The sequence below is a fragment of the Parus major genome, chromosome 21 (assembly GCF_001522545.3).
Source record: "Parus major isolate Abel chromosome 21, Parus_major1.1, whole genome shotgun sequence".
NCBI classification, from domain to species: domain Eukaryota; kingdom Metazoa; phylum Chordata; class Aves; order Passeriformes; family Paridae; genus Parus; species Parus major.
This window is the reverse complement of record NC_031789.1, coordinates 1258386-1273841: the sequence shown is the minus strand read 5'-3', so window position 1 is coordinate 1273841 and position 15456 is coordinate 1258386. Positions and strand designations below refer to the sequence as shown.

Here is a 15456-nt window from a genome sequence, read left to right as displayed (position 1 = left end):
TTCATTCTGGTTTGCTGATAAAGCTGCAGGAGAGAGGGAGCTCTGTAGTGGATCAGAGTTTATCTTGCTGGTTATCTCAAGCTGATGAGTGCAAACGAGGAAGTGTTAAACCTCCTTTTGGGGGAAGGAACTTTCAGTTCCCTAACCCAGGTTATTATTGAGATAGTGTGGAAAAACAACACATTAAACACTTACACAAACATTGGGAGTGCTTTTGGTGAGGCAAGGACCGGACTCCTTCCATCAACTGCACGGTGTTAAGTTACCAAATCAATAATCCACAATCAAATACAATGAATTTTACTTGAATTAATGCCAAGTGTGTTATGTTAGCTGTCCACCTTGTGTCTGAGGGCTCTTTTTATTCCTGCAGAGTGACCAACAGCTGGACTGTGCCTTGGATTTGATGAGGCGCCTGCCTCCGCAGCAGATAGAGAAGAATCTCAGTGACCTCATTGACTTGGTGAGTGCTGCATGCTGTCCCCACAAGGGGTTTGTCTGTCCCCCTGTCCTTTGGCAAGGCTGAACAACCAACCAAGCAATGTCAGGAATCCAGGTGTTTGTTTTGGGCTGCAGAGACACTTAGGGATGAAGGGTCATTGTGCCAGGTGGGAGGCTGCTGTTTGAATTTGGGACAGTGTGTAGGGATGGATGCAGCCCCTTTTACCTGGCTGTTACCTCCTGCTGAACAGCCTGCTGTGTGGAGCTGTGCTGCCCCACACACTGCAGAAACACCGCTGAGAATCTCTGGAGAACACCCAAATCTATTTATAATTTGTGCTCTATCAGATGTTCTGCAGTCTAGTGGCAAAAACCAAACCTGGCTGACCATCTTGTGTCTGATACCTTTTTTTTCTGCTTGTTCCTGGGACTTTTGTTGTCCTTTACACACTGCTGGGGAAGAAAACTGACTTTAGAAGGATTTCTAGACTCATTGCACATCTTGTGATGCACATTTGGTGCCAGCTGTCCCTTAAAACAGTGTGAGGCACACTTACCTCTGGAGAAACTGAAGGTGTTCCTGAAATATGGATTTAATTTATACAGAGTCTGCTAGTGGGAAAACTGGGTTCTATTGTCCAGTCTAAATACATGGCTTATCTCTGAGCTAAGCTTCTAAATTTGTGCAGAAGAGCAGAGGTTTGGTTGGGAAGCTACGGTCAAAAAGTTGTGGCTGGCTTAAATTTATCAAACTCTAAACATTTCTTTTACTTCTGTGTGCCAGGATACAGGTAAGAGAGCTCTGGGTGTCAGGAAATAAATGATTCCCTGCAGGAAGAGATTATTTCTCTCTCTTGAAAGCATTTAGTAATTGGCTACATCTGTGCCCCCAAAACTGTTGGCAACCTAAAATGTCGTTTTTGTGGCTGTTGCCAGAGGTAGGACACAAGTAACTAAATCACTGATCTGATCTGGTGTGACATGGTTGGTTTTGTGATGAAATTGGGAGGACTGGGCGAGTATTGGGGTTTGAGCAGCTCCCAGGACCACTCAAAACAAGGAGTTGTTTGGTAAGCTGGAGTGTGTAATTGGTCTGAGGTTTTTTAATGACTCAGAAAATTGCTGGGTACCTCTAAATGCTGGAATTACTTTTGGATGGTGCTCATTAGTGCTCTACATGCTTTCCATCAGCAACACACTCCCTGGGCTCCTTTTCATAGCATAACACAAACCAGAGCAGTTTGGTGCTTGTTAGAAGGAGGGTCTGTGACCCCCACACGAGGCACTGCAGCCCCTCTTCTGGGGCAGAGATGAAATAATTTGTTAAATCCAACACCATTCCTTTATTGCTGAGACACCTGCAGACCTGTTCTGCAGCCACTCTCAGCCTCACCTGAAGTCTCCACTGGTTAGACAAGAGCAGAACGTTCCAGGTTGATGAAATTTGGGGGAGAAGTGTAAAACGTGGCACCTTGACTTCTTTCTTGGCTTCCTTGTGCTGTGTTTCCTTGCCATGGTGGAGTGGGTGTGAAGCAGAGGCTCATGGCAATATTTGGTGTGAAGTTTAGGGTATTCCTTGAAGTCTGTTTGCAGCTCAGTTTGCCATGGTCCTTTTAGAGGATTGATCTCCAGACTGATGGTGGCTGCTTGTTTAAGATAAAGGAGAGAAGATGGCTTAGAAATGTCATTTTGTGTAAAGAGTTTTATAAATGAAGACAGTGAGAAAGTGGCATCTCCCTTCCAGGATCCCAGGATGGTTTGGGTTGGGAGGGACCATGAAGCTCATGGAGTCACACCTTCTGTCATGGGCAGGGACATGAGAACACCTCATTCCCAGCCCCATCCAGCCTGGCCTTGGACACTTCCAGGGATCCAGGGGCAGCTGCCAGGGCCTCAGCACCCTCACAGGAAGGAATTTCTTCCAAATTTCCCATCTAACCTCGTCCTCTGGCAGTTTAAAACCACTCCTAGGCTGGTGTTTCTGCTGGGAAGAATAAGCACACTGAATTCCCTCCCTGAGGTGCCTCTTACTCTCTCCATGTTCTGCTGCTTGTGGCTCATAAAAGAGCATCTTGATCCCAAACTGAATACATGGACTGTGTCCAGGATTATCCAGGGCTGTCCATGACTGCCCCCAAGTGTTGTGCTGACGAGGGAAATGCCTCAGACTCCAACATGAAGTGAAAGAGGGGGTGGAAGAAGAGAATTTTTGGGTCACTGGCCCTCATCAGCCCAGGCACTTTTCATTCATTAGCAAAACAGTTTGTGGTTTGCCCTTTCACCACATCTGTTGTTGGGTTTTTCAGGCTGCTGAGGCTTCAATTAGAGTTCATTAGAGACCTTGTCAATCACAGCACTGCACAAGTTCTGCCTGAAAGAAGCTGTGCATGGTGCTGGAAATGGGCCTTGGCATGGAATGCTGTGCTTGGGGTTCAGTTAGTCATTATTTGTAAATGCACTGCTCAGAGGCTGTCACAATGTACAAGAGGACTTGTGGATCTCCACAGAAGGAGTTTGCTGGAAGCACATGCCTTTTTAAGGACAACTAATTTAAATTGGAATCATTTTTCGTGGAGCTCCTGTTGAAACTGTGAGCCTCAGAAGATCTGCCTGTGGGCCAAGTCCAAGCTGGAAGGAGGTTCCCAAAAGGGGAAGGTGATTGCACTGCTCTTCACTGGTTTTCTTGTGAAGATGCTCCAAGTCAAAGGTTGGATTTGATGAATTTCAGGGTCTTTTTCAACCTGAATTATTCCCAAAAGGGGAAGGTGATTGCACTGCTCTTCAGTGGTTTTGTTGTGAAGATTCTCCAAGTCAAAGGTTGGATTTGATGAACTTCAGGGTGTTTTTCAACCTGAATTGTTCCCAAAATGGGAAGGTGATTGCACTGCTCTTCAGTGGTTTTGTTGTGAAGATGCTCCAAGTCAAAGGTTGGATTTGATGAACTTCAGGGTCTTTTTCAACCTGAATTGTTCCCAAAATGGGAAGGTGATTGCACTGCTCTTCAGTGGTTTTCTTGTGAAGATGCTCCAAGTCAGAGGTTGGATTTGATGAACTTCAAGGTCTTTTTCAACCTGAATTATTCTGTGTGTAGTGACAGCACTTGGATGAGTGCTTGGAGTGGCTGAGCAGCTCATCCTGAAAGATCAGAACAATCCATGGCCATTTTCCTCCTGCTTCCTTTCTCTTCAGGGCAGTTGGACAGAAAGTCAGCCCTCTGTACTTTCAGGTGTTCTTTTTCCAAGAGAAATCCCAAAGAAAAATCAGCTTCTGGACACCTCAGCAGCAGAGTCACAACCTCCAGACTCCTTTTGTGGGGTGTTTTCTTCAGACAGCTTCAGTGATGTGTCTTTGAGGTGGCAAAGGTGGAAGGAAACTGGATTTATTGATCTGTTTATTTATTTATATTATTATTTATTGCCTCCATGGCTTGGTCTCGAGCGTGGAAGTCGATGCACTCTCAGTCTTGGTGAAAGTTAAGCAGGTTCCTTTAGCAAGTACAAATTTCCTGCTGACTGTTTAATTTGGATGTTTGCCTGGGTGTGTATAATAGAAATTAGATGGAAAATGTAGCTGACTCAGGAAAATCAGATGCCTGGCGTGGAGTGGGGACAGAAAATGGTCCTCACAGCCACAGCTTTTTCCCTCTCTTCTCCCAGTAAGATTGGTATTGAAACAGCAGCCATTCCCAAAAGTGAAAGCTTAACAGGACCAAGTAATGCTGCCCTGGAAGAAATCAAGTGAGAATTCTTTATAGACACAGCAGTCATAACTTTGCTGGTTATTTTTTTTAAGGCTCTGTTTGCAATTAAAGATCTGGGAGGTGATCAGCTCTCCTTTCTCATCACAGGGGAATACTGAAGTGTATTTTTAGTAGAACCTGTTACTTTTTAGATGAATCTTAAAATGTATAAACTTATGATTTTGAAGTATTTAAATCTGCTTGCAAGGCTTCAGTCACTGAAGATCTATGAAGCTACAGAATTTACCCCCAGGCAAACTGCACTGCCTGGGCTGCACAGACCATAAAGAACATGAGAATGTGACTGGAGCTTTTTGTGTTTGGAGTCCAAGAGCCCGAGCAGGACTTGCAGGGAAAGATAAAATAATTGGATGCAGATGGCCAGCTGAGCGTCTGGCGAGGGTGGGAGATGTTTGAAACTAAAATATCAGATCCAGTGAAAGCTGAAAAAGAAGGTGGTGGAAGCAGAAGTGCTTTGACAGCTCAAAGCTGAGTTTTTGACCTGCTGTTCTGCCTGGACTTGCTGACCTGTGGGATGAGCTCCCAGCAGCCAGGCAGTTTTCTAACACAAGGATTATTGGCTAAAGAAAGGGGCTCTGGCTCTCAGAATAAATTTATAGTGGTTGAGAGCAAGTTTTTTTCCATTTGAGTGAGTGGCTGTAAGCAGGAGCTTTTCCAGCTAGCAAAGATTACCTCTGGATATCTTGATGGTAATTGGAGATAGCAATTAATGCATGTAAATTGTTAATGTGATGCTTGGCTCAGAGCTAGCAGCCCCACTTCTTGGCATGAGATTGGAAAAGGGAATTTCAATTCTGGCTTTATATAACTTATTCTTTCTATTTTTAAGCCTTTTTGTCTTCCTGCCACTGCACTGCTGATGTTAGAGACCCTTAAAATACCAGTTTAAATCTCATTTGAAGGGTGTGTGTGTGTGAAGATGAATCCTAGCTGGAAACCTCCCTAACCTCTTTAAAGGATGGAGGGGAAGGCTGAGATAGAGCAATATCACTGGAGAGAATATTTCCTGCATATCCCTAAATCCTTGCTGGATATCCCCAGGCTCAGACTCTGCAGTCAGGGTTCTCCAAGATACCTGGATGGCTCCTGGAGTGGGAACAGGATACAGGAGCTTTAACCTGCAGGTCACTCTGAGGCTGCTTTTTGATTCTCAGAAGGGGAATCCAGCAAAAAACCCCAGTTTTATCCAGCAAAGCACAGGGAGAAAGCCAAGGATCCTGTTTTATGAATTGTTGTCACCTTTTTAAATGTGGTTCCTCGAGCTGAATTCAAATGTTCTGTAATTAATGTGATGTGTGTGCTGTGACACAGTTACTAACAAACCTGGATTTGAAACCTTGTTAACATCTTGCTCATTTGGCTTAATTTTGGTTTTGCCAATTCTTGCAGTGTTGGAATTCAAAATGCAAGATGAATAACACAGAGCTTTTCCCAGTATCAATTCTATCTTGTCTGAACACAAAAGTCCATTTAATTGTCATTTCATAAACAAAGCTTGATGATTGTGACCAAACTGATTTGGTCCAAATGAATGGATGGATCAAACGAAGCTTTAGCACTGTGTGGATTTGTGGGAGTGACTTTTTTAGGCCTGAGATGAGTGGAGCCAGGCTTCCTTCTTGAGTTTCCACAACATCTGCTGGGCTGTGCCTGCCTTCTGCAGGAACAGGAAACTCTGGGGCTGTGCAGAGGACTCTGAAACATCACAAAAATGTTTTATTAGATGAAGGATCTGAGCTGGAGGTGTGCCAGAAGGGTGATTTTGTCAGAGGGTCAGGGCTTTTCTGTGTTTGAGTGGTTTCCTCAAGCCACAGGAGCAGAGCTTCTGTCCTCCCTTAATGCTGAAAGTTCACATCTGATAAAAATAATCACTTTGTGGTGGGATGGGGCTTTTAATTAAAAACTTCTCTCACCTCATGTGTGTTCAGATAGCTGCAGGTTCAGGTACCTTGCAGATCCAAAACACAGATGGATCTCCTTGGCTGATTGAAGTTTGCCTCATCTTCCCAGAATTGTAGAAATGTTTGGGTTGGAAGGGTCCTTAAAGATCACCCAGTCCCATGGGACACCTTCCACTGTCCCAGGTGGCTCCAAACCCCATCCAAGCTGGCCTTGGCCAATTCCAGGGGTCCAGGAACAGCCACAGCTTCCCTGGGCACCTGTGCCAGCCCTCCCCACCCTCACAGGGAGGAATTTCTTTCTAATTTCTAAAGTAAACTTAATCTCTTTCATTTTGAAGCTGTTTCCCCTTGTTCCTTCTGCTTCTTTGAGGAAAAAAGGTATAATCTCTAATTTTGCTGCATTTAGCATGGTTTTCCAGTGTGTAAGGTTCCTGTGGAGGTCAGGAATGCTGACCTGTAAATAAATATGGAAAAAGACTATTTCTTAGGACTGCTACACCAGGAATGTTGCTGTTTCAGTGGTAGATGTGGATTTCAGTCCAGGCTGTGGAGGAAAACAGCCTGGAGTGGACACAGCCAAAATATTGTCTGTCCTGAGTGTGTGAAGTGCAGAATTTGATGCCATTCCTTGTGCTCAAAGCAAGGATGGGGACTCTGTGTCAGACATGGAGAACTGAGGTATCACTCCTCTCTTGCTTTTAGATACTTGTTTAAAAATACTTCAAAAAAGAATCCAATTGTTTAATTGCTAATAAGCTCATTGAAGCAAGGAGTCCAGAAGGAATGATTGAGCTTAGCTACTCCAAAAAAAGGTTCCAGTTTCCACTTTGGCACAAGGGATTATTTGTCCTGATAGCAGAGCAGTTGCCTTAATTAAAACACTGTCCACATACCTGGGCAGCTCTGCTGGAGAATTTGGTTACAGGGGACAACAGGATCCTTGTTGGACACGTTTCCCTCACTTTCTCATTCAGGTTTTCTTTCCTCTGCACTACACATCCTTTGTGTATCCCCTCAGGAAAAAAATATCCCCCAAACACCGTGCTCTGTTCCTGCTGAATGGTGCTGCTGTTCTTCCAATATCCTCCTTTTTTTCTTTTTATTTTACATTGAGGGTGGTCTCACTTCCTGAGAGCCACTGACCTGGGGGACCAAGAATTAAAGCTGGAGATACAAGGTGCAGATTGTGTTCTTCTTGTGACCTGCCAGTGCTCAGAGTGGGAAAAGATTGTGTCAGAACAAAGGTGGGAGCCCAGGCTTTGCTTCAAAAACAAACCTGCAGTGTTTGCATCACTTCTTTGTGATGGATGGAACAAAGTCACTGCTTTTTATTTCAGTTTGGCCTGAGGAGTGCCTTAATTCTTGTGTTTCTGAGTTGAAGTCAAAATTCCAAAGTGCTCAGGCACCTTGAGTGAGTTTTGGCTCTTTGGTTAACACAGAACAGCCTTAAAAGAAAAAATAATGATGCAAATCCCCTGTTTGAGGTTGAAAATTCAGGGTTTTTCTAAACAGAGTTGCCTTTGGTGGGATCAGAAGATAAACTAAATCCTGCAAGAGTCTGGATGTGCACAACAGCAATTTAAATGTTTTAGTAAGATTCAACACTTGACATGGAAAAGAATGCTAAGGACTTGAATTCAGAAGGAATCAGTCTCATGAACATAAAGCTGAAGTGTTTAAAGCTGCAAATTACCTTGTTCAAATGACTGCCTTTGCCTTGTAAGCAGTTTTCAAGGGTAGAAGAGGAAAGGCAGTGTGCACAAATTGTGAATTAACTCTTAGGAAGTACAGTTGATGTAATAAATGGTATAAAAATGACATTCTTGGGGGAACTGTGCCACACTCGGGTGCTTTTCCAATAATTAAAATTACATGAGTAGTTCCACCAGCTGGAATATCTTCTCTTTTTATAAATACTATAGAAATTTTCTGATGTTTCCAAATCAGATGAGAGAGTTTTCATTCTGCAAGACCAGAAGGGGAAAAGAATGGATTGCCTGAAGCCCTGTGGAGTGTCAGGGAGACAGGGGATCTACAGCTTGTTTTACAGTGGGGTTTATAATACAGTGCAGTATTATATTCTAATAAATGTGTGATATAAAGCCCTGTTATGGCTGCAGGAATAACCACAGCCCTCAGAAATTGGGAAAGAGACCCTGCCAATGAATATTTGTTAGCAAATCATCCACAGATAAGTTTAGTTCAAGAGATTGCATTTTAAACAAACAAGGGGTTACAAGTTTCTTCTGGTCAACGTGGGATTGTGATCTGAGCCCTGCAGAAACCTCACACCAGGTGTTGTTCTTCAAAATTAAACCTAAAAGTTTACTTGTGTGGGTTTTTTTTTTTAAATAAGGGTTGTAAATTCAGCTTTTCTGCAAGGGAATCAGCTCAGCCTGGGGTTTGGGGTTTCTTGTGGGATATTTGGGGTTGGAGGATTGCAGAGTGAGGTTTCTCGTGCTCCCTCAGCACATTAGGCTGTTCCCAAAGAAACAAATGTAAATCTGGAATGTAAATCTGGAATTTAAATCTGGAATTTAAATCTGGAATTTAAACCTGGAATTAAACCTGGAATTAAACCTGGAATTAAACCTGGAATTAAACCTGGAATTAAACCTGGAATTAAACCTGGAATTAAACCTGGAATTAAATCTGGAATTAAATCTGGAATTAAATCTGGAATTAAATCTGGAATTTAAATCTGGAATTTAAATCTGGAATTAATATGGAATTAAATCTGAATTTAAATCTGGAATTTAAATCTGGAATTTAACCTGAATTTAACCTGAATTTAACCTGAATTTAAATCTGGAATTTAAATCTGGAATTTAACCTGAATTTAACCTGAATTTAAATCTGGAATTTAAATCTGGAATTTAAATCTGGAATTTAAATCTGGAATTTAAATCTGGAATTTAAATCTGGAAGTTAAATCTGGAAGTTAAATCTGGAATTAAATCTGAAATTAAATCTGAAATTAAATCTAAATTAAATCTGAATTAAAGTCTGAAATTAATCTGGAATTGTTGGAGAATAGGGACATGTTTGGAAGGGATTTTTGAAGAGTTTGGGACAGCTGTGATCTGTTAATGACATGAACATAAACCTTTTTGTTTCCTCCCACCCTGCAGGTCCCAAGCCTGTGTGAAGATCTCCTCTCCTCTGTGGATCAGCCCTTGAAGATTGCACGAGACAAGGTGGTAGGGAAAGATTATCTATTGTGTGACTACAACAGAGATGGGGACTCGTACAGGTGAGCTCCCAGCCACAGCTGCTGCTCTGTGAGCAACATCCACGCCTTGCAGGCCCTTCTCCCTCTTATCTCAGCCAAAAAATATCAGTTATTTCAAGATTTCGAGCCCAAAATGTGCTGTTGTTACCTTGCTACAGCAGGGTGAGGGATGTGTTTCTCCCTGGATTTAAAACCAGTCAGTTCTCTTGCAGAAATGGCCTTGATAGGAAATTAGAGCTCTGCAAGGTTATAAAATCTCTGGAATGGGTAATGACAGAAGAGAGTTGTGCAAGCTGTGGGTTTAAACAAAATCATCTTCAGCTTGTACAGAACAGGGTGGATTTGCCAGCTGGGAAAGGCTCTTTCATTCATGTTTTGCAAGGAATTGACTGATTTTGGACTCAGTGTCGTTAGTTCTGTTTGCAAATCTTGGCCCAGGTTTTTACCAAAGAAAATGAATCCTGATCTACCAAAATAACTGATTTATTCTGAGGACTGCAGACAAAAACAATGAAAATATTAGAACCCTGTAAGCTGTGTATAATTACAATATAATGAATTTTGAAGTGGGAAGGGCTGTAATACTTTAATGGTACAATCAGGTTTCAGTGTTTTGGCTGCCACATTGAACAGATTCTCTCTTTTAAAGTGTTTTCCTCTACCTTGCCATTAGGACAATGTTTTTAATTTATATTTAAATCATCCCTCCCCTTTCTCTCATTGCCTGATTCTCCTTAATGGTTGCAGTGACAGTGGCACAGCTCCAGATATTTAATTTTAGAATCAGGAGTTGACAGTCCAGAAACTTTGGTGATTCCTTAACGAAGGGTTAATGACCCCATTCATCTCCTGTCCTGAATGAGCAGCTCAACCTTCCAGCTTCTTCTGGGCATGATTCTGAGGCTTCCACTTGTATCTTCAGTGTCATAATTTACATTTTAATGCTTGGAATTGTCTCCAGGAAGAATCTGGCTTTGCTCTGTGGAGATTTGATGCAGTGTTTTACATTTATCTGACCAGAATAGTGTTTCAAAGCAGAATTTCAGAAAGTATTTTTTAACAAATCTTTTTTTTTATTCCCTTTGGCTCAGGCATCACTGCAGAAGCAGGTGAGCTTGTAAAGGACTGGAGATGAATTGGTTGAGTTGCAGGAAAGGTCCCTCTCTGATGTGAAGCACATCTGTGTGTGGTGATTTACACAGAGAACATGCTGAGATTCATTTTGTCCTAGAAAACGTGGAAATGTCCTAGACTGAGAGTGGATGCAGAGTTTGACAGTGCCTCTGGATTGTGGCTGAGTGTAAATCCTCATGACTTGTTTAAAATCTAACCTGTTACAGAGGACCCAAAGGTGTCACTCAGGTTCTTTAGGGTGCTGCTTTCATATTTAGAAACTATTCCAACCTTCTACAGAAGATCCTGGTGCCTTCTGAAAGCATTTTGCATTAATTCTGTGTGCCCCATTAGCAGCTACTTGCATTTATTTAATCTGAATTAGCAGATAAAAGAGGAGTTCAGAGCTTCTGCCCCCCAGGAGATGTCCCCACACAGCTGCAGCCCCTCTGGCAGATGCAGGAGGAGGGATTAAATCCTGAATTTCTTCTTGATCTTTCAAGAGATGCTTTCTCCCTGAAGCTGTGATGTTTTCTTGGAGCCCCTCTGCATCCTGCTCAGGCTGTTGATGTGGACATCAACCACCAGGGACACAGGGAACTGGAAAAAGGCACAGGTTAGACAGTAATGGGACATTGTGCAATCATTAATAACCCCCTGGGTTTAATTAGGGCACAGGACAGCCCTTCCTCTAAGGTCAGTGTCGCTCTTGCCTCTGAAATTTGCTCCATCTCCTTCTGAGAAGGTATTAAACAGTTACAAGGAAGCAGGAGGAATTCAGATTGAAAAATCACTTTGAAATTTTCAGGACTTATTAAGTAATGAGGTTTCAGAAAAGCTCTTTCATTTGTTTCTCTAGAGCAGGCACCACGTGTTAATTGCTGGCATGAAAGAATCCTGTTCCTAAGGCTTCTGATTCAGGCATTCTGGATTGAAGTGATTCTTCCTTCTGGAATTGATTGGTCCCAGCTCTGATTCATGAAGTAAATTCTTTTCCTTCAGCAGAAATCTTTGAAACCCCAGCAGCACTGCCCTGTGCCTGTAAATCCCATCCTGTGCCCGTGTCCAGACACTGCTCGTGCCCCATAAAATCTGCAGCTGTTAGAGGGAACTGGCTCTTACACTAATTTAAATTACACTAATACACTAATTTAAACTAAATCAATTAGGCCAAGATCTAGAGAGGAGTTCACTGGGCTTTTAAAAGCTTTTGATATTTCCACAGCCATTTTTTTCAGAGCCACACGCTCAATTAGAAATCCCAGGGAATCTCCTTTTCCCTGCCTGCATCCCCAATTCCTGCAGAACCTTTTCCTCGTGTTGGACAGGCAAATTGCATTTCTTTCAGCATTAATGCAGGGGTTTCAAAGCATTCCATGGGCAGCTGAGCCTTGTTCTCCTTCAGCAGGAGAGGTGGGGCTGGCTACTCAGACTTTCTCACTGCGAGTCCAGTTTTATAGGGTTGGGTTTTTTCTCTGACTTTACAATTTGAATGGGAATTTACCTGGAAAAAAAGCTGCCCTAGGAAATGAATATCCTAATGCCCAGCCCACTGCAGTTTAGTCTTTCCTTACATTTAGACAGAGTTTGGTCTGTGTTGAACGTGGATCAGACTAGAAGATTTTTGGAGTCTCCTCAGATAATTTTTATTTTCTTCTATATTATCAAATCCTGCTTGTGGGAATCACACAGGTACTTCTGTGAGTGCTCCTGGAATAATAAAGGTTTGTGAAGGATATCAGACAGTCATGGAATCCACATTGGGAAGGCTTTTATTAATTACTTTGTTTTTAATATTAGACTTCAAGGTCCCTGACTTTGTCCATACATTTCCACTCGAAGTGTGTTTGATCACTCTGTTAAATGGAATCCTTATGGGGAATTTGGGGCCAGCAACACTGAAACCTGTTAGCTGAAACACAAACCATTCTCTTCTGGGGAAATTAGAGGTCTGACTTTGGAAATTGAAGTGCTTGTCCATCTGTCTTTCTTCAAATAACCTCCAGTTAAGTGTTTAAATGTGTTGTGAGTGCATTTCCACAGAAATAAAAAATACTGGGCCGTGCTGGGAGTTTTTTTGTTGTTGGTGAAGCCACTGCTGGCTCCAGCTGGAATGGGATGAAAATGCCTCGAGCTGGAGGGGTCTGTTGTGCCCTCAGCTCTTCCTGCAGCCAGGGAAAGAGGTTTGGGGTTTGGAGATCTCAGAGAGAGGAACAGCAGGAGGAATTTCATGTGGATCTCTCCCAGATTTCAGAGGTTTTAGGTAAAGGAGGGAAGGAAGAGCTGAGAGGGGAGCTGATCCCTGTCTGCAGGGAATGGGCAGAGGCTGATCCCAGCTGAGGATGAGGAGGGAGAACCTCACACACTCTGGAGCTTGCCCAGGGAGGGTGTGGGAATCCCTCACTGGAGATGTCCCAGCTCCATCCCCACACAATCCTGTGCCCCTTGACTCCCCTCCAAAGCAACCACATTTTAATCAGCTGTTTAAAATCACAAAATTCCGGAATCACTGAGGTTGGAAAAACCCTCCAAGACCATGGAGTCCAACCTTGGCCCATCCCCACCTTGTCACCAGCCCAGAGCACTGAGTGCCATGTCCAGGGACGCCTCCAGGGATGGGCACTCCAAACCTCCCTGGGCAGCCCCTGCCAAGGCCTGAGCTCCCTTTCCATGGGGAAATTCCTCTGATATCCACCCTGAACCTCCCCTGGCCCAGCCTGAGGCCGTTCCCTCTCCTCCTGTCCCTGTTCCCTGGGAGAAACCCAATCCCCCGGCTGTCCCCTCCTGGCAGGGAATTGTGCAGAGCCAGAAATTCCCCCTGAGCCTCCTTTTCTCCAGGCTGAGCCCCTTTCCCAGCTCCCTCAGCCTCTCCTGGTGCTCCAGCCCCTTCCCCAGCTCCATTCCTTTCCCTGGACACTCTCCAGCCCCATCTTCCTGTGGTGAGGCTCCCAGAACTGGAGCCAGCCCTGAGATGGGAACCACCACCTGAAAACATCACCTGGTTTGTGACACAACAACTCCACTCCTCCTGCTCTCACTTTTCATGCCAGGTGTGGCTGGGAGGAGTGAAGGAAGCAAAGCAGAGCCTGGGATTTGTGCTTTGCACCAAAAAACTCAGAGCCACCCCTGACTTTGTGAGAAATGAATTCCCAAGGGCTGCTGAGAAAAAGCTTTTCCCTGTGGGCAGCTCTGGGAGCTGCTGCTGCAGCCAGGGGCTGGCAGGAGTGGGGAAAAGGGGAGAGAGAAGGTGGAGGTGCTTTGCTTTAAGCCAGCAGTGATATGTGCAAGTTGGTTATTCCAAGGGGAAATGAAAAGCAAAATGCAGGTTTGCAGAGTTGTAAAAGCCTCAAGCAGACGGGCAGAGGGTTCCATTAATCTTTTAATACCAAATCTTTCATTAAGAACACAAAAATCTCCTCCACACCTGCAGAAATGGTAGTAAAACCCCCAGCTTTACAAACCCTGTTAAATCCTTCAGACTGTTCAAAGTTGTGCTAAACGCAGAGTTTATTTCAAAGCAGAATAGTGGAGGAAAATGTGGGCCTTAATCATAGCCAGCAGTGTTTGGCTCAGATACTGCCAGATCCCAAATAAACTACACAATCCATTTGTATTTGCATGAAAACACTTTTAAATATTTCATGTTCAACAGCTGAAGCCTTGTTGTTGAATATATAAGAAGGAACAGATTGAAACCCAAGAGATATTTTTTATATAGAAAATCCTGATGCCAGGGGATGGTCCCCAGGTGAGTTTTGAGGGCTCAGTGTCTCCTTTTTGTTTTGTTTTGTTTGAAATGGCTGTGGAGGGTGCAGTTCTTTACAGCTAAATTGCTCTGAGCACCTTTATTTTCAATGGAATTTCAGCATCTGGGGGTGAGATCAGGCCTGAAAGGTTCACTATTAAAATGTATCGAATATATTCAGTATTAAAGCCATGGAATGTCCTGAGCTGGAAGAGACCCCCAAGGAGCATCCAGGCCTTGCACAGCAATCCCAGCCTGGGCATCCCTGGGAGTGGTGTCCACACACCTCTGTCTGTCTGTCTGTCTGTCTGTCTGTCTGTCTGTCTGTGGTGTCCCCTGCTCTGACTGTCCCTTTCCTTGTGTCCCTGGCAGGTCACCCTGGAGCAACAAGTACGACCCTCCCCTGGAGGACGGGGCCATGCCCTCGGCTCGCCTGCGCAAGCTGGAGGTGGAAGCCAACAATGCCTTCGACCAGTACAGAGACTTGTACGTCAGTCCTTCCCTCCCAGCCCCGTCTGTCTGTCTGTCTGTCTGTCTGTGTGTGTGTGTCTGTCTGTGTGTCTGGGTGTGTGTGTGTGTCTGTGTCTGTCTGTCTGTCTGTCTGTGTGTGTGTGTGTGTGTGTGTCAGTCTGTCTCTGTCTGTCTGTCTGTGTCTGTCTGTCTGTCTGTGTGTGTGTGTCTGTCTGTGTGTCTGGGTGTGTGTGTGTGTGTGTGTCTGGGTGTGTGTGTGTCTGTCTGTCTGTGTGTGTGTCTGTGTGTGTGTCTGTGTGTGTGTCTGTGTGTCTGTGTCTGTCTGTGTCTGTCTGTCAGTCTGTCTGTGTGTGTGTGTCTGTCAGTCTGTGTGTGTGTGTGTGTGTGTCTGTCTGTCTCTGTCAGTCTGTCTGTGTCTGTCTGTCTGTGTCTGTGTCTGTCTGTGTGTGTGTGTCTGTCAGTCTGTCTGTGTGTGTGTGTGTGTGTGTCTGTGTGTGTCTGTCAGTCTGTCTGTGTCTGTCTCTGTCAGTCTGTCTGTGTCAGTCAGTCTGTCTGTGTCTGAGTCTGTCTGTGTCTGTCTGTCAGTCTGTCTCTGTCTATCTGTCTGTCAGTCTGTCTGTGTCTCTGTCTGTCTGTCTGTGTCTGTCTGTGTCTGTGTCTGTCTGTGTCAGTCTGTCTGTCTCTGTCAGTCTGTCTCTGTCAGTCTGTCTGTGTCTGTGTCTGTGTGTGTCTGTCTGTGTCTATTTGTCTGTCTGTCAGTCTGTCTGTGTGTCTGTGTCTGTCTGTGTCTGTC

At 44.2% G+C, this 15456-nt stretch overlaps 1 protein-coding gene across 2 annotated transcripts in view; it reads left to right on the top strand.

Moving 5' to 3' along the window:
- Window positions 1-347: 347 nt before the first annotated feature.
- CAPZB (capping actin protein of muscle Z-line subunit beta) overlaps window positions 348-15456 on the top strand; it is a 36001-nt gene continuing 20892 nt past the window's right edge. For both annotated transcript variants that reach the window (XM_015648404.3, XM_015648402.3), the window contains exons 1-3: window positions 348-463; window positions 9234-9355; window positions 14565-14678. In XM_015648404.3, the coding sequence (XP_015503890.1) occupies window positions 407-463; window positions 9234-9355; window positions 14565-14678 (293 nt within the window). In that variant the 5' untranslated portion in view covers window positions 348-406. The remainder of the gene's footprint in view (window positions 464-9233; window positions 9356-14564; window positions 14679-15456) is intronic.